The 23340-nt window shown below is 46.6% G+C and overlaps 3 protein-coding genes and 1 pseudogene across 7 annotated transcripts in view; 2 read left to right on the top strand and 2 right to left on the bottom strand.

The window, feature by feature from the left end:
• LOC115635683 (zinc finger protein 239-like) overlaps positions 1–23340 on the top strand; it is an 811791-nt gene that overhangs the window by 27793 nt on the left and 760658 nt on the right. The window lies entirely within an intron of this gene.
• LOC115635664 overlaps positions 1–23340 on the bottom strand; it is a 1110108-nt pseudogene that overhangs the window by 588432 nt on the left and 498336 nt on the right.
• The window catches only part of LOC115635684 (zinc finger protein 239-like), an 861693-nt gene that overhangs the window by 626615 nt on the left and 211738 nt on the right, over positions 1–23340 (top strand). The gene's annotated exons all lie outside the window — the stretch shown is intronic.
• Positions 1416–23340, bottom strand: part of LOC115635661 (zinc finger protein 501-like) — a 160476-nt gene continuing 138551 nt past the window's right edge. For 2 of the 5 annotated variants that reach the window (XM_030534738.1, XM_030534739.1), the window contains exons 3-4: positions 3762–3875; positions 1416–3436 (exon numbers count right to left, since the gene is read on the bottom strand). In XM_030534738.1, coding sequence (XP_030390598.1) covers positions 1722–3436; positions 3762–3875 — 1829 coding nt within the window. In that variant the 3' untranslated portion in view covers positions 1416–1721. Of the gene's footprint in view, positions 3437–3761; positions 3879–5775; positions 5903–8046; positions 8083–9221; positions 9460–23340 lie in introns of those variants that run through there. The other 3 variants (XM_030534740.1, XM_030534742.1, XM_030534741.1) reach the window with 3 other exon arrangements.

The following is a 23340-nucleotide window of genomic DNA, read 5'->3' as shown; positions in this document are numbered from 1 at the left end:
GAACTCAGGAACAAGCCATCACTCTGTTAACAGGGGAATAAAATGCTCAGGATCAGTTTATACTAGGAATCTGATGGAGGGTCACAGAGATTCACTGGCTAATCCCTATCATAGAGAGAACCTCAGAAGCTGATGCTGTGGGGGCATAAGTGGGATCTCTGGGCCTCCTACAAAAGGCCCTGTGGAAATCAGTCTCTCTCACTGGAGCTTTCTGAATGCAGAGGGGGCAGGGAGAAAGTAAAGAGGGAATGAATGATCAGAGGCAGCACCTCTCCACTCCTGTGATCTCCCTCTCTTCTTATCCTATGATCCTCAAACACTCGATAGTCCCAGCTTGCTCTGCTTCCTAGTTCCAGGAGCTCCAATCATTCAATCCCCAGTTTCCTGCACAAAACGATCCTCCTGATCCCTCAATATATGATCCTACAGAACCCAGCACCCTGGGGAATTTTGGGAGGGAAAGAGTTACCGGTCTTTCTGGACATCTCCCTTCCAAGGAACAGTTCCAGGTAATTGGAGTAGCCCAGCCCAGGTGCTTGTGGAAGATGCAGGGGTGGGACAGGTGTCTAGAGGGAAAGTGGGGCCTGGCTCAAGTATTCTTCTCTTAATCTCCATGGAAGGGAGATCCCATCTGGGAAGGATGGGAGAGGGGGAAACTTCACGCAGGCCAAGGGAGTGTCTGGGGAAGTTTTTCCTCTTTTCCTTCCCTCACCTGTGGCCCATCAACTCAGCAACCAAGGCTGCAGCAGGGAGATGAGGCTGATTGGGGCTTCCCATCCTCTGCCTTGGGTTTGCTTAGACCAGTCTAATATGGTGTTAGCTACACTAGGAGCATTTTCCACACTGGGAACATCTCAGAGGTTTCTTCCCTGTGTGGATTTGATGATGCCTGATACTATGGGAGCAACCAATGGAAGTTTAACTTTCAAGATCTCTCTGTTGTGTGGATCACTGATGTGTGAACTCAGGTTGAATCTTTTCCCACAGTCAAGCTGTCACTCAGCAATAGACTTAAAGATGGCAATCTTGCAACAGAAAAGCTTCAAAAACAGATTCCAGTCAGAAACAGCTGAACTTGAATTAATATGCAAACTAGATACCATCAATTTAGGCTTGAACAGAGACTGGGAATGGCTAAGCCATTACATACATTGAATCTATTTCCCCATGTTAAGTATCCTCACACCTTCATGTCAACTGGCTGAAATGGGCCATCTTGATTATCACTACAAAAGTTTTTTTTCTCCTGATGATAATTGCTCACCTTCATTAATTAGCCTTTTAGAGTTGGTAGGGCAACTCCCACCTTTTCACATTCTCTGTATGTGTATATGTATCTCCTCAATATATGTTCCATTCTATGCATCCGATGAAGTGGGCTGTAGCCCATGAAAGCTTATGCTCAAATAAATTTATTAGTCTCTAAGGCAGGGGTCTCCAACGTGGTGCCCGCGGGTGCCATGGCGCCCACTGAGGCATCTAAGTGCACCCACATACTAGCCAGCAGACGAGCATCCACCAAAACGCCGCCATCAAGCAGCAGCATCCAGAGGCGTTGGCACCAAAATGCCGCCGAATGGATGACGCTGCTTGTCAGCGGTGACGCCTATTGCCGTTGCCACTTGTCGGCAACATTTCGGCAGATGCTCGTTCCGCCGCCATGGTCCTCCGTGGCTCGTCACCAGACGAAAAAGGTTGGGGACCACAAGTACTCCTGTTCTTTAAGCTATTTCTAGGGTCGCACCCTTGTGGATTATCTGATGTTTAGTAAGCTCTGAGCTCCTACTAAAGCTTTTCCCGCAGTCAAGGCATTTATGAAGGTTATAACCTGTGTGGATTCTCTGATGTATAATAAGGTTTGATCGCTGATTGAAACTTTTCCCACACTCCAAGCACCTATGGGGGCTCTCTCCTGTGTGGATTGCCTGATGTCTAATAAGGTTTGTTCTCTCAGTGAAACATTTCCCACATTGGAGGCATTTATCAGGTTTATCTCCAGTATGAATTTTCTGGTGTCTAATAAGGTGTGAGCTCTGAATGAAACTTTTCTCACACTCAAGACATTTATAGGGTCTCTCCTCCGTGTGAGTCCTCCAATGTCTAGTGAGGTATGAGCTGTGGCTAAAGTTTTTCCCACAGTCCAAGCACTTATGGGGTCTCTCTCCAGTGTGAGTTGTCTGATGTGTAACAAGGCTTGATTTCTGAATGAAACATTTCCCACAGTCCAGGCATTTATGTGGCCTTTCTCCTGTGTGGATTCTCTGATGTTTATTAAGATTTGATTTGTGACTGAAACTTTTTCCACAGTCCAAACATTTATAGGGCTTCTCTGCTGTGTGGATTCTCTGGTGCACAATAAGTCCTGAATTGTGAGCAAAACTTTTCCCACAATCCAAGCATTTATGCGGTTTTTCTCCTGTGTGTATTGTTTGATGTGAAATAAGGTTTGTTCTCTGAATGAAACTTTTTCCACAGTCCAAGCACTTATGAGGTCTCTCTCCTGTGTGGATTGCTTGATGTGTAACAAGAGCTGATCTCTGTGTGAAACTTCTCCCACACTCCAAGCACCTATGGGGGCTCTCTCCTGTGTGGACTGCCTGATGTCTAATAAGGTTTGGTCTCTCAGTGAAACTTTTCCTACAGTGGAGGCATTGATGAAGTTTATTGCCAGTATGAATTCTCTGATGTCTAATAAGGTGCGAGTTCCGAATGAAACTTTTCCCACAATCGAGACATTTATAGGGTCTCTCTCCTAAGTGGGTCCCCCAATGTCTAATGAGGTATGAGCTGTGGCTAAAGCTTTTCCCACAGTCTAAGCACTTATGAGGTCTTTCTCCAGTGTGGATTGTCTGATGTGTAACAAGAGTTGACTTCTGAATGAAACATTTCCCACAGTCTGGGCATTTATATGGTCTTTCTCCTGTGTGGATTCTCCGATGTTTAGTGAGGTTTGAGCTGTTACTGAAGCTTTTCCCACAGTCCAAGCATCTATATGGTCTCTCTCCAGTGTGGGTCCTCCAATGTGCAGTGAGGTATGAGCTGTGGCTAAAGCTCTTCCCGCACTCAAAGCATTTATGGGGTTTCTCTCCCATATGGATTGTCTGATGTGTAAGAAGGTGTGATCTCAGAATGAATTGTTTCCCACATTTGAGGCACTCACTGCGTTTCTCTTTCTTGCGATTTGTCTCCTGGGTTGTGGTTTCCTCAGGATCCTTGCATCCTCCCACATATTTAATAGATTCAGCCACTTTCTTGATAGGCTGGTTTCTGAATAGCCTCTCTGACCACTGCTGATTTCCAGAGGCTTTTCTTTGTTCCAAGCATTGCGAGAAATTCCCTAAAGCTCTTCTCCTAAAGGTCCTCCGTGGTTCCACTTCCCCAGGAAATTCCTGATGTTGATTGTCCTCCTCTTTCTCACTCTCTCGCTTATCACCTGCTGGAGAGAGACAGACAATCCAGGCAAAAGTCACTGTGGTGAGGAGAAAGAGGAACAGCACAAAGGGAAAATCCAACGCAATAAATTTTCAAAGACTGTACAATTGGATTCTGCCTCCACATCCCATCCAAACACTCATAGGGAAGGAAACGCCTGCAGCTGGCAGGACGGGTGGAAAGCCATAAATGATATCTACTGACTACAGCCCTGACCTAGGTGAGATGAGACAGAACTAAGGTGCTCGCTGACACCACATTTTTGGGATTCTCAATGGTTTTCCCTCAATCGCCAGATGGTTTCTGTGTCAGTTTTACCAACACCTTACCTATGTGGGTATCTCTCAGAATCTCCTTTTCCTGGCAGGCCTGGAGATCGGGTACCCATGGCTCTTCCCATCGTTCCAGCCGGGTGATCAGGTCAGGTTTGGGAATGGAAAATCCTGCTTGGGGGTGAAAAGAGACAAGATCAGAGTGCATGAAGGAATGGTAGAGTATTTGTCACAAAGGACATTCCTGGAGTTGAACCTGTGCCTGTGCTGTGCTGTGAGAACTTGGAATCCAGGACGATGAGAATGTGGTCACTGAGCCCCTTGGGTAAGACAGGTGTCTGGAGATGTGAGAGGAATTGTTATACCCTCATTAGGAGTTTGCAGGATCTGTGCACTCTAGGGGCCTTGCTGACACACACATAGCTCTGGAGTTAAACCCCTGTCTATTTCTAAACCTGCAGTGCCCAGACCCCTCCTCATGGCTGGAGCTAGTCCCAAGAAGGGAGGTGAACAGGATGTGACACTGCACCGCATATTCTTCATAGTGATATTATTATGATATAATTATAGTGTAATTATTATTCCTTTTTTGCAAGACAAGTCATGTAAGATGTTATTGGAAAAGTTATGATTTGCTGAATATGAATATCCAATTTGTATGCAAGTATAATTTTTGTATCTAAAGTTATGATTATTGACTAGGGATCTGTAATTCAAATGGGCTTACTCTGGAAAACACCATGGCAAGCCTTTCAGGTACAACAATGAAGAAGCCAGATGGGGCTGATGGTCCATCAGCAAAGACAATGGACTGTGGAATAGCTTAACCTTCCTGTGGGCGTTTTGGTCAGCCAATAAACAGTGGCTGCTATAACTCTACAAGGACATGTGACCAGACCACATGTCTCTGGACTCCATCTTGGGATGTCAGTATTTTTTCACAAACTGGTCTGGGAACCAAGTTTTGAAACAAAGGGTTCCCACTGCATGCTAAAGCTATCCAAGGCAGAGAGTGAATTCATTTGTTGTTCTTCACTCTCCATACAAGAAGACTCCTGGAAACACCTGAGGAACAAAGACTGGACTGGGGGAAGTGCTGGATCCAGGCTGAAGGGATTTCTAGCCTGTGTATGAAGACCTGAGAAAACCAAGCTGTAAAGCTAATGCAGCTTGTGCCTTAAGAATCTACAAGTCTGCCTGTACCATCAGTTAGGGTGAGAATCTGCTAACATATCCAATGTATTAGCTTAGTTTGTGTTTGTTTATTTGCTAGGTAACCTGCTTTGATCTGTTTGCTATCATTTATAATCACTTAAAATCTATCTTTTTTAGCTAATAAACTTGTTTTATGTTTTAATCTAAACCCAGTGTGCCTTTAAGTGAAGTGTCTGGGGGAAAAATCTTAGTCTGATTTAACACAAGTTTGTTGCATTTCTTCCCCACACTGAGGGGGGAGGTGAACTCCATGATCTTACATTGTACAGTTCCCTGTGCAGTGCAATGTGGTATAATTTTGGGTTCATACTCCAGAGGGGGTGCATGCCTGGGGAGCTGGGAGTTATCCTGGTTATAGCATTCCTGTTGTTGGTTCATGCAGGGGCTGGACAGAGAGCCTGCATGTAACTGCAGCAGGGTGTGTCCCTGCCTATGTGGATGCTGGTGGAAGTGTGGGACTGGGAGTGGGTGTGCAGCTTGTCACAGATGCACAGTGTGAGAGGGAGCCCAGGCCTTGTGGGTCAGAGGGCTCAGTGGTACCCCAGTTCTAGGTGGCACCCCAGAGGGAACTGGTCACACAGGGATTCTATGTGTGCCTGAAAAATAACACAGACAGGACAATACACAGCTTCTGCCCTCTTGAAAGCTGGAGGGGTGGGGATGAGATAGAATGTCCATTAGGTTTTGACACCCTTATCTCATTGGAGGGTGTAAGGAGATTAAAGTCTCTCTCACACAGCAGCTGTGGATTATAGGGTTCATTCACCTCCAGTCTCTCTCTCCAAAGATGCACCTGACAGATTTGGAAATGCAGACCCCATGGCTTCTAATAACAGAGAGGCCAGGAAAGTCTTACCCAGTGAGGTCACATTCTCATAATTCTCCTCCATGACTTCCCTGTACAGAGCTCTCTGACCAGGGTCCAATAGGGCCCCCTGCCCCTCGGTGAAATACACAGCCACGTCCTCGAAAGTCACCGGCATCTGAAACAACAAATTTTCCCTACTCAGCACCTGCTGCCACAGCCACAATCCTACTATTCATGGGAAAGAAGGAAGGAAGCTAGCTCACCTGGGAGGGGGCGGAGGGGGGGACAGAGGAGCAGAATCTCACCCCCACCCTGCTCAGAGCAGCCAGGAAGCTTCAGGGAGTGGCAAGAAAGTGAGAACTCCATGTCCCTCCCAACAGACAGAGGAGGGCAGAGTCTTCTCATTTACCACAAACCTAGCAGGCACAGGCTGATGTGGGAAGCAGAGATCTGGGCAGGGACAGGAATCCCAGCATCATCCCTTTGTATTCCCCCGCAGTCTCTATCTAGTGGGTTCAGGCTCCAGCACTCTGGTCTGTTTTCCCAGCCCTCTCCATGGGGGCGGCAGTTCCTGTTTCAGAAATGGGGGAATGTTCACCTCCCAATGAGCCTGTTCATAAATCAGGCCTTAGCCTGAGCAAGTCCCAGAGGGTTTTTCAGACCCTATCCTCCTCCCTACCTGACCCTGTGTATTCTTTTTTGGCCTTCCTAATCATATTTTTGTACTTCATTTGCCAGAGTTCATGCTCCTTTCTATTTTTCTCAATAGGATTAAACTTTCACTTTTTAAATGATGCCTTTTTGCCTCTCATCGGTTCTTTTACTTTGTTTTTTAGCCATAGTGGCACTTTTTATTGTGTCTTTTTAATTTGGGGTACACATTTAAGTTGAGCCTCTATTATGGTATCTTTAAAAAATTTCAATGCAGCTTTCAGAGATTTGACTTGTGGCACATACCTTTTAATTTGTTTAACTAACTTCCTCATTTTTTGTATAATTCCCCTTTCTGAAATTAAATACTACGACATTGGGGTGCTGTGGTGTTTTCCCTCTCACAGAGTTGTTCAATTTAATTATATTATGGTCACTATTACTAAGAGATCCAGCTATATTCACCTCTTGGACCAGATCCTCTGCTACACTGAGGACTGTATCAAGAATTGCCACTCCTCTTGTGGGTTCCAGGACTAACTGCTCCAGGAAGTAGTTATTTAAGGTGTCAAGAAACTTTCTCTCTGCATCCCATCCTGAGGTGACATGTACCCAGTCAATATGAGGATAGTTGAAATCCCCCGTTATTATTGAGTTTTTTATTTTTATAGCCTCTCTTATCTCTCTGAGCATTTCACAGTCACTATCACAATGCTAGTCAGACAGTCCCTACTGCGGGTACCCATAGTAGTGCCACTGATTTGAAGGTACACATTGTCCTCAAATGTGAAATAGTTATGGGTGAGGACAAAGTTACAAAGTTCAGCCACCAGGTTTGCCATGACAATATCACAGATACTGTTCCTGACGGCTTGTAGTCCATCTTTGTGTGGAATGTTGGTGTAGAGGGCTTCTACATCCAGAAGTCACCTATGATCCATCACTCTCACAGATCTTGGGAGACAGGCCAGTCCTTGCTTACAGACAGCCCCCCAACCTGAAGCAAATACTCACCAGCAACCACACACCACACAACAAAAACACCGACCCAGGAACCTATCCTTGCAACAAAGCCCATTGCCAACTCTGTCCACATATGTATTCAGAGGATACCATCATAGGACCTAATCACATCAGCCACGCCATCAGGGGCTCATTCACCTGCACATCTACCAATGTGATATACGCCATCATGTGCCACCAATGCCCCTCTGCCATGTACAATGGCCAGACTGGACAGTCTCTACGTAAAAGAATAAATGGACACAAATAAGACATCAAGTATTATAACATTCAAAAACCAGTTGGAGAACACTTCAATCTCCCTGGCCACTCGATTACAGCTCTAAAAGTCAAAATATTGCAATGAAAAACTTCAAAGATACACTCCAATGAGAGACTGCTGAATTGGAATTAATTTGCAAATTGGACACCATCAAATTAGGCTTGAATAGTGACTGGGAGTGGATGGGCCACTACACAAAGTAAAACTATTTCCCCATGCTTATTCCCCCCCATCTCTCTCTCTCTCTCTCTCACTCACTCACTCACTCACTCACACACACACACACACACACACACACACACACACACCTTGTCAATTGCTGGAAATAGGCCATTTTCATTACCACTATAAACAGTTCTTTTTCTCTCCTGATAATAGCTCACCTTAACTGATCATCTCCTTATAGTGTGCATGGTAACACCCATTGTTTCATGTTCTCTGTGTACGTATATATATCTTCCTACTGTATTTTCCACTGCATGCATCCAATGAAGTGGTCCGTAGTCCACAAAAGCTTATGCTCAAATAAATTTGTTGGTCTCTAAGGTGCCACAAGGACTCCTGTTCTTCTTGAGTACCCCAGGTCTCCTCCAGCAGTCCCAGGGGCAGCCAGGCAGATGCTACTCTCATTCGCCCATTCGGATCTATCCCCTGCTGTTCCGGCCATGACTCTGAGCCCTGAATCCTGCTCAGAAATCCAAGAGAGGCCCTGATCTGTCCTGCCACCCCAACAATCCCAGAGTCCAGAAATCATGAGTTTGATTTAAGAAAATAATGCAAGAGTGCGTCTGTTGGGGGCAAGTTTTGTGGGGATATTTGCCTTGTAGCTTTGCAGCCCTTAGGGCTTAGTCCCCTGCCCTGCTCCCCCCCCCCCCGCGCCAGCGTGACCATTTCTTCTAAAACAAAATGCCCAGCTCAAGGCTGGACAGGGCAGCCCCCAGCCCTCCCCTGCACTATGCGCCGGAGGAGCTGCCATTGTATCTCTCACGATCGCTCTCCTTTATCACTAGGCTCTCTCCCCATTCCCCAGCCAGCCTCCGCTTGCACCACCGTTCTCAGCTCCAGCCCCCAGTCTCAGCCCCCTCTTCCCTTCTCACCGTCCCCCCCCACAGACATTCCTTCCATCCCAGCCCTGCTCTCTCCAGTCCCAGGATTCTCCTCCCGTACTCTGAGCCTCCGGCATTGCTTCATCCTCCCTGCAGCGCAACCACTGCCCCTGCTCCCATCCGGCCCCCTGCATCCCTGTTCAGCCCTTTCTACTCCCTCACACATCCCATTTCATCCTTCAATCTCCTCCTGCCACACACCCCTGCCCCTCTTCAGCCCCTTCCGGCTCCCACCCGCCTTTATCCCCCTACATGTCTCTGTCCCAGCCCCCCCCAAGGCGCGCGCTGGCTTCACCCGCCCTGCAAACAATGGGAGCTGGCGGCAGCTTCCCTGGGCACAGGGCAGGAATCGCAGCCAGCTCCGCTGGGAGCAGCCTGGGCCAAACCCTCCCCCTGCAGCCTGGGTGGCACCGGGGACACTGCTCCCTGGGGGATGGGCAGGTCTCCCTTACCTTCCCTCCAAGCGGTGCCCGCCCTGGGAGCAGGGGCTGGGGGCGGGTCCTGGCCAGGCTGGGAGCTCGGCACTGGGAGTGGCTCCGGGAGCAGTTGGAATGTTAGTGCTCGAGATTCCCCTCTCCCGGCTGCAGCCAGGGCTCCGGGGTCCCCAGCAGCCGCCGGGGCTCAGGGTTCTTGCAAGGAGCGTGGCAGCCCCCCAGAGTCACTGCAGCGAGTGCGATTCACTTCCTGCTGCTCAGACTGAGTGACCCCAGCGATCGCTCCCAGAACCGCAACTCAGCTGCTCCTGGGTCCTAGAGATCAAGGGATTGCACTGCATCCCCCTGCCCCAGAGCCTGCCTCCTGGGGCCCCAGTTCCCCTGGGCACAGGCAGGGCCGGTGCAACCATTTAGGCGAATTAGGCGGTTGCCTAGGGCGCCAAGATTTGAGGGCGCCAAAAAGCGGCGCCCTCAAAAAAATTTTTAAATGGTTGCAGCCACTGCTGCTGGAGAGGCAGTCTGAGCTGCCCGCGGCAGCAGCTACCTACAGCCAGCAGCCCAGGGCGCCCCCGGGGTCAGCGCGCAGCCGCTGCAGCCCGGCAGCCCAGGGCGCCCCCGTCAGGGAGCCGCCGCGGCAGCCCGGCAGCCCGGGGCACCCCCAGGGTCAGGAAGCAGCCGCGGGAGCCCGGCGTGCCCCTGGGGTCAGGGTGGCAGTCCGGCAGCCCAGGGCGCCCCCTGGATCAGGACACAGCCACGGCAGCCCAGGGCGCCCCCCGGGGTCAGGGTGCTGGCATGGCAGCCCAGGGCGCCCCCAGGGTCAGGGTGGCAGCCCGGCAGCCCAGGGCGCCCCCCGGGTCAGGGAGCTGCTGGGGCAGCCCGGGGCGCCCCCAGGGTCAGGGTGGCAGCCCCGCAGCCCAGGGCGCCCTCTGGGGTCAGGGCGCCAGGGCGGCAGCCCGGCAGCCCAGGGCACCCCCGGGGTCAGGACGCAGCCATGGCAGCCCAGGGCGCCCCCGGGGTCAGGGAGCCACTGGCAGCCCAGCAGCCCAGGGCGCCCCCGGGGTCAGGGCACCGGCGCGGCAGCCCAGCAGCCCAGGGCGCCCCCAGGGTCAGCGTGCCGCCGCGGCAGCACAGAGGTTTGGGCTGACCGCGGCTGCGCTGACCCAGGGGAATCCCTGAGCTGCAGGCAGAGGCTCAGAATCCCTCTCCCTCCCAGAGCAGGGGCTCCAGCCTCTGCAATTTTTCTCGTTGCCCGGCGGGGGCGCCGGCGGCTGGGCAGAGCTGCGCAGCTCTGCTTAGGGCACGTGGCAAGGGCCCTGCAACAGTGGCACAACACCAGGGCTTCACTTCTGGAGGAAAGCCGCGGCTGCCCTCTGGCTCAGCCTCCACGTCAGCCCCAGCGAGGGGCACGGAGAAGAAAAGAGCCTCAGCAGTGGTCTGGTGGAGCGGAGGAAGAAAGAGGACCCTAGCGCTCATGCATTGGGCAAGGTAAGCAAGTGCCTCCCCATGGGTCAGCCTCAGGTGCCTGTGCTCCTGCCCCCTTGGTCCTTAGCTGGTCCCTGCTCCTGCTCCCCTTGTGCCTGGACAGCTGGAGAGAACAGCAGCCTGCAGAGCTGAGCTGCCCCAGTGCCCCCAGGCACCCCCTGACCCCATCCCCCCCACAGCCCTGACCCCCAGCTCCGAGCCTAGTCCTTCTGAGCTGGAAACCCCCTCAACCTCATCCCCCCACAGCCCTTACCCCTTGTCATAAACAGATAGCTAAGGGTTAATGTCTCTTTCACCTGAAACACCTGACCAGAGAACCAATCAGGAAACCGGATTTTTTCAACTTTGGGTGGAGGGAAGTGTGTGTCTGAGTCTTTTGTCTGTCTGCCTGTTTCCTCTGAGCTTTGGAGAAGTAGTTCTATTTTCTAGTCTTTTGTTTCTAAGTGTAAGGACAAAGAGATCAGATAGTAAGTTCTATGGTTTCTTTTCTTTGGTATTTGCATGAATATAAGTGCTGGAATGCTTTGATTTGTATTCTTTTTGAATAAGGCTGTTTATTCAATATTCTTTTAAGCAATTGACCCTGTGTTGTATCATCTTAATACAGAGAGAACATTTGTATTTTTTCTTTCTTTTTTTATATAAAGCTTTCTTTTAAGACCTGTTGGAGTTTTTCTTTACTTCAGGGAAATTGAGTCTGTACTCACCAGGGAATTGGTGGGAGGAAGAAATCAGGGGAGGTCTGTGTGTGTTGAATTGGCTAGCCTGATTTTGCATTTCCTCTGGGTGAAGAGGAAAGTCCTTTTTGTTCCCAGGACTGGGGAATGGAGAGGGGGAATCACTCTGTGTAGTTTCACAGAGCTTGTGTCTGTGTATCTATCCAGGAGCACCTGGAGGGGGGAAGGGAAACAGGATTATTTCCCTTTGTTGTGAGACTCAAGGGATTTGGATCTTGGGGTCCCCAGGGAAGGTTTTTCAGTGGGACCAGAGTGCCCCAAAACACTCTAATTTTTTGGGTGGTGGCAGCAGGTACCAGGTCCAAGCTGGTGACTAAGCTTGGAGATTTTTCATGCTAACCCCCATATTTTGGACGCTAAGGTCCAAATCTGGGAATAAGGTTATAACACCCCTAGCTCTGAGCCCAGCCCCTCTGAGCTGGACACCCCCCTGACCCTATCTCCCCACATCCCTGAGCCCAGCCCCTGTGAGCTGGGCACCCCTGAACCCAGAGCCCAGCTCCCCACCCAGCCGTGGGCAACAACAGCACCACCCCCAGGCAACGACAGCCCATTGGTACCAACTATCACAATCACCCAGCAACTGCCCATTATGTAATTGCAAATGTATACATACCATTACAGTATTTAAAAACATTAAAAGGTGTATTTAGTTTATTTTCAAATTATTACAAATTAATTTTTGAATGTATTTCACTAGTTATTTTTTACATTTCGTAATACATGTTACTATAGTATTGCAAATGTTTTATGGAAAGGGCCCCCGATTTTGCTTTGCCCAAGCCCCCCTGAGTCCTCTGGGCAGCCCTGTCTGAGTTTTAAGCCCTGCTGCTGTGTTTTGCCTGCAACAAGCGGGCCTAAGCCTGTGAGTGACCCCCATAGCAGCTGCCTGAAGAAGTGCTTGGGGGAATCATGCAGAAGGAGTGTGATATTTGTTTGAGTTCTCTCCTCATGGAGGCTGTGCTCCACTTGGTGTAGGACAGCAGTCTCAGCAGGACTCTAGGCCCAGCACCTTGCCTCAGTTTGTAGATTTGTAGTGCACCCATCACCAGGCTCAGTCTGGCACCACTACCCCTCACCAGTGCCCAAGAAGCAGTCAAAAAAGTTGGATGGACTGGTTAGGTTAGTTGTCATGCTGTTGCTTGGCCAGTGTAGAGACCACTGAATGCATAGTATTCCTCTATGATATTCTGTCCCGAGCAAAATTGGCATGTTATGTGGTAGTTGCTTGTGAGGGACAGGTGTCTGTTTATGTATCCAGCCATCATGTCTTAGGTCTTCTGCGGGGGGAGCTTCTCCATCCTGCTTTCATTGGTGACATCTATGATGCTCTGGTATACATCTATGAAGACAATACTCTGACAGGATCATCTGGCAATACATCACGAGTTGATGCAAAGGCTCTTACAAAAGCCATTTCTAGTTTCAAGTTTCTTGTTTCTCTTGTTTTGTGGTATGACATATTGTTTGAGATCAACATAACTAGCAAACAACTTCAGGCAAAATAATTTGATATATGTGATGCCATTAATCAACTTGGAGAAACCAAAAAGTTTCCTGTGGGCCGCAGAAGTGACGCAGCCTTTGAGGAAACATTGGTAGATGCAGGTGAACTTGCGGAGGAGTTGGATGTACCGGCACTTTTTGAACCAGATCCAATCCGTATTAGAAAGAAGAGGAAGCAGTTCACATATGAAGCAGATGACGAACCTATTTATGATCCGAAAGAAAAATTCAAAGTGAACTTTTACTTTGTGGTCATTGACACAGCAATACATTCGGTTGAAGAAAGATTCACATTGATGCAGCAAATTAGTTCAGTATTTGGCTTCATATATGATGTTTAGAGTTTGCAAAATAAAACACCAAAGCAAATTATAGAACATTGCTTGAATCTGGAGAAAGCCTTGCAACATGGTGAATCCAAGGATATTGATGCCTTTGACTTGTGCAGTGAATTGCAAGCTATTGAAAGACGAGTCCAAAGGAGTTCATCACCCCAAGATGTATTGAACTTCATATGGGAAAATAAGCTGACAGATAGTGTCCCTAACACAGTTATTGCTCTTCGCATCCTCTTGACTCTCCCAGTTTCTGTGGCCAGTGGTGAGCAAAGCTTCTCGAAGCTCAAGTTGATAAAAACATATATGCGAACATCAATGTTGCAATAAAGACTTGTTGGGCTATCTACCTTGTCAATAGAACATGACATTGCTCACAACATTGACTTGGAGGAACTTGTTTCTAAATTTGCTAAACTTAAAGCGCGGAAACATAAATTCTAAATTATAACGTTACTCTGTGACCATGTATTGTGTATAATGTATGTGATTTGGGGGGGGGGGGGGCGCAAGATGGAATTTTCGCCTAGGGCGCAAAATATCCTTGCACCGGCCCTGGGCACAGGCAGCTTCTCTCAGCATTAAGGGCGCATCATACATAGAAGCCTTTGCGTCAATGGGCAGAAAGGAGACGTCCAGATCCCAGAATGAGGGGAGAAGGAGCATTTCCATGGAAACTGGGCATTGTTCCACAGAGTCCCCAGTATGAAAAGGGACACATGGGGGTCCTGGTCCTAGACAGGCTGCCCAGAACCGGGAACAGCAGGAGATAGGTTTCTTGGTGACACTGACTCTGTGAGTGAGTCACTCTGATTACAGACTGGCACAGGGAGCAGTTTGCCAGAGATGGTCTCTTGTCTCCACACCAGACTCACTGGCTACTAGCCCTAGGCCGGAGTTTCAAGCTCTGCTCCCCTAGCTCGGGCCATGGATCTGTCAGGGCTTTGCCATCAAGTTCCTCTGGTTATTCATAGGGCTGGATTAACCATCACTGGGCTCTAGGCAACCCCTACTATGTCTGCCCCCTGCCAGTCCCCTTCTGCCCCTCTTCTGGCTGGCACCCCCATATGGGCACTGACAGCAGCTCCCCATGCTGTGCCTGAATGTTGGCAGTGAAGCACCAGCTGGTCTGGTTCTGGGGCTGGTGCTCTCAGCACTCTGGATAGGCCCGAATGTCCCACCATGGTTGCGCGGGGGGGGGGGCGGGAGGGGAGTATCTGGGGCCAAAATTGAGCTAGTGGCATTGTGCCATATGAGTTGAAACACCAAATTTAGTCTCCCCAGCCCATAATGGGGCACTGGCCTGAGACAAACCAGAATGGGCAATGGGGCAGCCACATGAGAGACAGGACAGGGAAAACATAGTGTGAGGAGCGTGCTGGTGCTTAGGTATGAAATAGGGATCTGTGTGCCTAACCTGAGGCAGCTGAGAGCATGCCCAGAACCAGATTTGCAGGCTCTTGGATGATTTAAATGACAGAAATTTAGGTGCACAGGATCTTAAGACACCATCAGAGTTAGGCAATAGCTGAGTGTGGGGGGGGGTCAGTTGAGGATTGGTGGCATCTAAATGTCAGATGCAGGTACCTAAAGTAAAAGTAGCAGCTAGGGACCTAAATCTTTTTGTGCATCTAGCCCCTGGTGCCTAACCTGCTTTGGTAACCCCAGTAAGCCCCTATCTGAATCCTCAGGTACCTAATACCTTAAAAAATACAACCATAAGTAATTTTGGGAAAGATGCTTTTGAAAAACTTACCCAAAAGCTAATGGGCTTTAAAAATCGGTTTAATATAATCTGGGCCCACAAGCACTAAAATACCTTAACTGGAATAGTATGGGGCTTTGAATGGTATCACTACAAGGCAGGGTCTGACAGTCGGTGCTAAATGTCTGAACAGACCCATTGTTAATGATTATTGTTAAAGCCAGTAACAGACTGACTTTGCTCAGAAAATGTGTTCTGCACTCTGGGGGTAAGTGCTGTCATTGTGGGGGAGAACAATCTGTGTTTTTTACATATAACAGAAGGTGAATGAAGTGCAGAGCCTCGTTCTCTCAGCAATCGAGAGATGCTGCCCCCTCCCCTCATCATTCCTATTGGGACATCACTCGTAGCCCTTTAGATTTCAGGATTGCTCCTGATAGTTACAAAATCATTACACTGGCTGATCTGCATATTGAGACTGTAAACTGTTTTCCTGAGGAGCTGTCTCCCATGATACGTATATATGGCCGTATTGTGCTAGATACTGTAGTCTTCTGTGGAGCGTCTGGCTGCTGCTGTACTACAAATAATCATGATATTAACTGAGATACAATTACGTTGTGATCAGACAAGAATGAATTTGGATGAAAGTGTGATATGAGGAACAGGCTGAGTATCAATAAAGAGAGACTCCCAAACCTACCACTCTAAAATCCCAGTGTGGAAAGATCTTATTCACAGGTTTAATTGATTTAAATGGGTCTCAGCTAGAATTAAGCAGGTGGTAAGGTTGAGAGAGTGGGGATCTTGGGCTAAAACTTTAAATCACTTTAGCCATATTATACATACATAAATTTGTGAGTATAGTGGCTGCAGCTGAGGCTATGATAGGGCAGAGGTGAGACTGTATGGGAAACCTGACTGTGTATTTCCATACCAGATCATGTTAGCATTGCTTTCATGTTAACCTCCACTCTGAATCTGCTGGATAGTTAATGCAAAACAAACTACACTTGGGAGTGTGAGAAACTAAATTCTACTTTATTATTCCAAAGGATGGACAAAGACAGACTCCTTTCCTTTCTCCACCTCCAGCCCTGCTCAGCATGGTACTTTACATCCCCAACCCAGCACATTGGAGCACCCAAAACCCACATACACCAGCAACAGAGCAACAGTTACAAACTGGTAGAAAAGTGCAGAAAATGCAGGAGAGATGCTGGGACCGAGGTACAAAGCAAACACTCCGAGAGCAGGGAATCCAAGGAGCTGAGATTAGAGGGGTACAGTGTGGGGTGAGTGGGGCAGACTGTTTGTTATCCCCATGCAAGACACTTGTAGATGGGGAGGGGATGACTAGTTGGGGTATCAGGCTCCTCATCTCCCTTTGGCCTCTATAATGGGGGTCAGTCTTGATTCAAGGCTGGCTCAGACATGTTGGCTTCCCCAACTTCCTTCTTGTCTCTGCCCAGGCTCGTCCCCATAGCAATCGGGAGATGCTATCCCGTCCCCTCATATTTCATCTAGAGACATAATTTGTAGCCCTTTAGATTTCAGAGATGGCTTCACCCAGTACTCACAAGGCAATTCCTGTGTCTCTCTGGCTTTGGCACAGCAAGTTCACAGCTCTCAGCATCAGCTCTCTGGCTCTCAAAAGAAAAGTCTGCAGTTTCCCAGCTCTGTTTCCCCACCCTCTCCTGCTCCTGACTGCATCTCACATCTCTGCAGGGATCAGGAAGTAACTCCATGCCCCATTCAGTCTCGGCCTCTCTGAGTGTGAATCTAGCACTCACCCTCAGTGTTCATGCTGAAAGATATTGATAATTTTCATTGTTCAAACACACAAAAATCTCATGACAAAGGGTTAAGAATGGTTAAAATAAAAAAGACTCTTCTGGCAAATGATCATTTGTCTCATAAAGTCCTCAATAAAACTGTGCTATATCCTGTCAAACTAAACTAATATCAAACTATGTGACCAAACAGCCTTCAGAAGGATAGAAAAGACAACACTACAATATTGGCTACAAAATACTTTCAGGTTCATAAAGTGAAATCCCACAGAATCATAACTCCCAAAAGAAGGAAAACAAATGTATCCATTTTCCTTGAACTGGCTGAACCTGCTGTACTCAGCACCTCCTCATTATTTGGTTGTGTCATTTACAAAAGTTTTAGTATTGTCCTAATGCAAAAAAGAAAAAAAAACCCAAACTAAAATCTATCCATCTACAAATATTCTGGAATTGGCTGGAAAAAGCCAGAAGCCACTTTACCAATAGATGGAAACGGGGATTTAAGTTCAGAAAGCTCAAACAGAGCTTTCAGGTTCATTTAAAAAAAAACCAAAGTGTGATTCCTAAAAATAGAGAGTGAAGAACATTGTGGCAAGTGCCATGCTGGGAGGTGGAGGGTAGAATGGGGAGAGGATAAAATCTCCAAGGCTCAGAGAGAGGTTGCTGTATGGGGGTGGAGCATGACAATGAAGGGGAGAGGATGGAATCTCTCCAACTCACCCCATCACCCTCAAATAACACAGAACCCACCACCACATTTTCCTAACCCTGCTCCAGGACTTTTAAAATCTATTTAAATCTGGTCTCAAAGGGATAAAAATAAATGTTTTTGGCATAGCCTGGAGCAATGTAAGACTATGTGGGAATGAGACAATCTCTCCCCAAAGAGGGAACTCAGTGATGCTAACAATCACTCTGCTAATGGGAGGAATCAGAATTTATAAGATGGTTGGGGTCAGTTTAGACTAGGAAAAGTGGGGGAGGGTCAGGGGAGATTTGCTAGCTAATCCCAAACACTTTTCCCACCAGAGAGACCCTCGAAAGCCGATGCTGTGCAGGCAGAGGTGGGATCCCAAAGCCTTTACACCTACAAAAGACTCTGTGGAAATCAGTCCCTCTTAGTGGTGCTTTCTGAATGCAAAGGGGGCAGGGAAAAGGGGCAGAAGGGGTGAGTGATAAGAGGCAGCACCTCTCTTCCCTGTACTCTCCTCTCTTATCCCATGATCCCTAACACTTGTTTTCCCCAGCACCCTCTGCATCCCACATCCACCAAACACAACCGTTCAATTTCCCAGTTTGCTCCCCATAACCCATTCCTCCTGGTCCCTCCACATTTGATTCCCTGTAACCCAGCGCCTCAGAGGATTTAGGGAATGGACAATTTGCCAGCTCCAGAAACACTCGCCCTGCAAGGACCAGCTCCAGGTAAGTGGGGGAGCCTAGTCCAGGGGCAGCTGGAAGATGAGGACAGGTGTCCAGAGTAAATGTGGGGTCTGAGCTTTGTTTGCCTCCGTCTTCACGAACAAGGTCAGCTCCCAGACTACTGCACTGGGCAGCACAGCATGGGGAGGAGGTGAGCAGCCCTCTGTGGAGAAAGAAGTGGTTCAGGACTATTTAGAAAAGCTGGATGAGCACAAGTCCATGGGGGTGGATGCGCTGCATCCGAGGGTAAGAACATAAGAATGGCCATACTGGGTCAGACCAAAGGTCCATCCAGCTCAGTATCCTGTTTACCAACAGTGGCCCATGCCAGGTAGGTGCCCCAGAGGGAGTGAACCTAACAGGTAATGATCAAGTGATCTCTCTCCTACCATCCATATCCACCCCCTGACAAACTGAGGCTATGGACACCATTCCTTATCCATCCTGGCTAATAGCCATTAATGGACTTAACCTCCATGAATTTATCCAGTTTTCTTTTAAATCTCAATATAGTCCTAGCCTTCACAACCTCCTCAGGCAAGGAGTTCTACAATTTGACTGTGCACTGTGTGAAGAAGAACTTCCTTTTATTTGTTTTAAACCTGCTGCCCATTAATTTCATTTGGTGGCCCCTAGTTCTTATATTATGGGAACAAGTAAATAACTTTTTCTTATACACTTTCTTGACACCACTCATGATTTTATATACCTCTATCATATCCCTCTCTTAGTCTCCTCTTTTCCAAGCTGAAAAGTTCTAGCCTCTTTAATCTCTCCTCATATGGGACCCATTCCAAACCCCTAACCATTTTAGTTGCCCTTTTCTGAACCTTTTCTAGTGCCAGTGTATCTTTTTTGAGATGAGGAGACCACATCCATACGCAATATTCAAGATGTGGACGTACCATATAATAGCAATAAGATATTCTACATCTTATTCCCTATCCCTTTTTAAATGATTCCTAACATCCTGTTTCCTTTTTTGACCACCGCTACACACTCCGTGGACCGTCATCAGAGAACTATCCATGATGACTCCAAGATCTCTTTCCTGATTAGTTGTAGCTAAATTAGCTCCCATCATATTGTATGTATAGTTGGGGTTATTTTTTCCAATGTGCATTACTTTACATTTATCCACATTACATTTCATTTGCCATTTTGTTGCCGAATCACTTAGTTTTGTGAGATCTATTTGAAGTTTTTCACAGTCTGCTTTGGTCTTAACTATCTTGAGCAGTTTAGTATCATCTGCAAACTTTACCACCTCACTTTTTACCCCTTTCTCCAGATCATTTATGAATAAGTTGAATATGATTGGTCCTAGGACTGACTCTTGGGGAACACCACTGGTTAGCTCTCTCCATTCTGAAAATTTACCATTTATTCCTACCCTTTGTTCCCTGTCTTTTAACCAGTTACTAATGCAAGAAAGGGTCTTCCCTCTTATCCCATGACAACTTAATTTACATAAGAGTCTTTGGTGAGGGACCCTGTCAAAGGTTTTCTGGAAATCTAAGTACACTATGTCCACTGGATCACCCTTGTCTATATGTTTGTTGACCCCTTCAAAGAACTCTAATAGATAGGTAAGACACAATTTCCCTTTACAGAAACCATGTTGACTTTTGCCCAACAATTTATGTTCTTCTATGTGTCTGACAATTTTATTCTTTACTATTGTTTCAAATAATTTGCCCGATACTGACGTTAGACTTTCCGGTCTGTAATTGCCAGGATCACATCTAGAGCTCTTTTTAAATATTGACGTTACATTAGCTATCTTCCAGTCATTGTGTACAGAAGCTGATTTAAAGGACAGGTTACAAATCATAGTTAATAGTTCTGCAATTTCACATTTGAGTTCTTTCAGAACTCTTGGGTGAATGCCATCTGGTCCTGGTGACTTGTTACTGTTAAGTTTATCAGTTAATTCCAAAACCTCCTCTAGTGACACTTCAATCTGTGATAATTCCTCAGAGGTGTCACCTACAAAAGATGGCTCAGGTTTAGGAATCTCCCTAACATCCTCAGCTGTGAAGACTGAAGCAAAGATAAAGAGATTGCACTACAGTACTTGTATAGGTGAATTGAAAAATACTGTTTATGTTGTTAATCTTTTTTATAGTGCAAATATTTGTAATAAAAATAATATAAAATGAGCACTGTACATTTTGTATTCTGTGTTGTAATTGAAATCAATATATTTTAAAATGTAGAAAAACATCCAAAAACATTTATAATAAATTTCAAATGGTATTCTATTGTTGTTTAAGTGTGCAATTAAAACTGCTATTAATCATGAATAGTTTTTTAACCCCAATTAATTATTTTTGAGTTAATCACATGTGTTAACTGCAATTAATTGACAGTGCTCATGCAAATACATTTTCATGGTCTTTCAAAGTCCTACAGCAGAAACTCCACAGGCCAAAGGAAACTGCTTTCCTTTGTCTAGGGTGGAGTGCCCTGAGAAACATGTCCCCAGCTGCTTCACACTCTGTGCAGCCTCTCTAGGACCAGGACACACCACTTCCTTGTTCTTAATGATATTAGGGACTCTGGAACAAAGCTCAACAGTGATTTCCCTACACCCCCCCTAAGGGCAGTGTACATTCCCCCTGAATTTCCCCACACGCCCCCCAGTTTGGTGAACTAGTTACATGCCAAACTTGGTGGCTGAACTTTGCAACTTTGTCCTCAGCCACAACTATTTCACATTTGGGGACAATATATACCTTCAAGTCAGCAGCACTGCTATGGTTACCCACATGGCCCATATGGTATGCCAACATTTTTATGGCTGACTTAGAACAACGCTTCCTTAGCTCTCATCCCCTAATGCCCCTACTCTACACTGATGACATCTTCATCATCTGGACCCATGGAAAAGAAGCTCTTGAGGAATTCCACCATGATTTCGACAATTTCCATCCCACCATCACCTCAGCCTAGACCAATCAGCAGAAGCGGTCCATTTCCTTGACACTACTGTGCTGATAAGCGATGGTTACATAAACACCATCTTATACCGGAAACCTACTGACCGCTATACTTACCTACATGCCTCCAGCTTCCATCCAGGACACACCACAAGATCCATTTTCTACAGCCAAGCTCTGAGGTACAACTGCATTTGCTCCAATCCCTCAGACAGAGACAAACACCTATAAGATCTCTATCAAGCATTCTTAAAACTACAATACCCCCCTGCTGAAGTGGAAAAACAGATTGACAGAGCCAGAAGAGTACCCAGAAGTCACCTACTACAAGACAGGCCCAACACAGAAAATAACAGAACGCCACTAGCCGTTACATTCAGCCCCCAACTGAAACCTCTCCAGTGCATCATCAAAGATCTACAACCTGTCCTGAAAGATGACCCCTCACTCTCACAGATCTTGGGAGACAGGCCTGTTCTCTCTTACAGGCAGCCCCTCAACCTGAAGCAAATACTCACCAGCAACCACACACCATACAACAAAAACACTAACCCAGGAACCTATCCTTGCAACAAAGCCTGATGCCAACTCTGTCCACATAGCTATTCAAGAGACATCATCATAGGACCTAATCACATCAGCCATGCCATCAGGGGCTCATTCACCTGCACATCTATCAATGTGATATATGCCATCATGTGCCAGCAATGCCCGTCTGCCATGTACATTGGCCAAACTGGACAGTCTCTATGCAAATAAATAAATGGGACGCAAATCAGACATCAAGAATTATAACATTCAAACACCAGTAGGAGAACACTTTAACCTTTCTGGCCGTTCAATAACAGATTTAAAGGTGGCAATTTTGCAACAGAAAAGCTTCAGAAACAGACTCCAACGAGAAACTGCTGATCTTGAATTAATATGCAAACTAGATACAATCAATTTAGGCTTAAACAGAGACTGGGAATGGCTAAGCCATTACACACATTGAATCTATTTCCCCATGTTAAGTATCCTCACACCTTCTTGTCAAACTATCTTAAATGGGTCATCTTGATTATCACTACAAAAGTTTTTTTTTCTCCTGCTGAGAATAGCTCATCTTAATTAATTAGCCTCTTAGAGTTGGTTGGGCAACTCCCACCTTTTCATGTTCTCTGTATGTATACATATATATCTCCTCACTATATGTTCCATTCTATGCATCCAATGAAGTGGGCTGTAGCCCACAAAAGCTTATGCTCAAATAAATGTGTTAGTCTCTAAGGTGCCAGAAGTACGCCTGTTCTTTTTGCGGACACAGACTAACACCGTTGCTACTCTGAAACATGCCAATTTAGTGATTGTTTGGAAATTTGAATTGAAATTGAAACATTAATACACACTTTAAAAAGCATATACAGTGTATGATAAAATACATAGCTCTGAAAAAGTATAATAGATTTCACAAGTATGGACATAGACTAGCTTCCTTATACAGCTGTTGTTTTTTATGACCATGTCAGTGCATTCATTTCGGTGATGTTGGCCACCCTAATAATTTCAAATGATGATTTGTAAGCAAAGTCTAAATGAGCTCTCCTTGACAGCTAGGGATGAGCTGGGACTGAGGTGGAAGGCTTCAGGACCAGATTGTATTTACAGTCACACCTAATCTAGCTAGGTATCCAGCAGACAGAGCTGTGTTGCCCAAGTTATAGATTTTGGCTGGGGTTGGGTTACAATGTATCTCTTTTGGGATGGGGTGACTAGATCTGCACACAGTATTCAAGGTGTACACATACCATGGATTTATATAGAGGAAATATGATATTTTCTGTCTTATTATCTATCTCTTTCTTAATGATTCCCAACATTCTGTTTGCTTTTTTGGCTGCCGCTGCACATTGAGTGGATGTTTTCAGAGAACTATCCACAACGACTCCAAGATCTCTTTCTTGAGTGGTAACAGCTAATTCAGACTCCTTCATTTTGTATGTATAGTTGAGATTGTTTTCCAATGTCCATTACTTTGCATTTATCAACATTGAATTTCATCGGCCATTTTGTTGCCCAGTCACCCAGTTTTGTGAGATCCTTTTTGTAGCTCTTTGCAGTTTGCCTGGGACTTAACTATCTTGAGTAGTTTTGTATCATCAGAAAATTTTGTCACCTCACCGTTTACCCATTTTTCCAGATCATTTATGAGTATGTTGAACAGTAATGGTCC

The sequence above is a fragment of the Gopherus evgoodei genome, chromosome 15, assembly GCF_007399415.2.
Source record: "Gopherus evgoodei ecotype Sinaloan lineage chromosome 15, rGopEvg1_v1.p, whole genome shotgun sequence".
Lineage (NCBI taxonomy): Eukaryota > Metazoa > Chordata > Testudines > Testudinidae > Gopherus > Gopherus evgoodei.
Note: the sequence above shows the minus strand (reverse complement) of the source record. Positions and strands in the feature narration are given on the sequence as shown.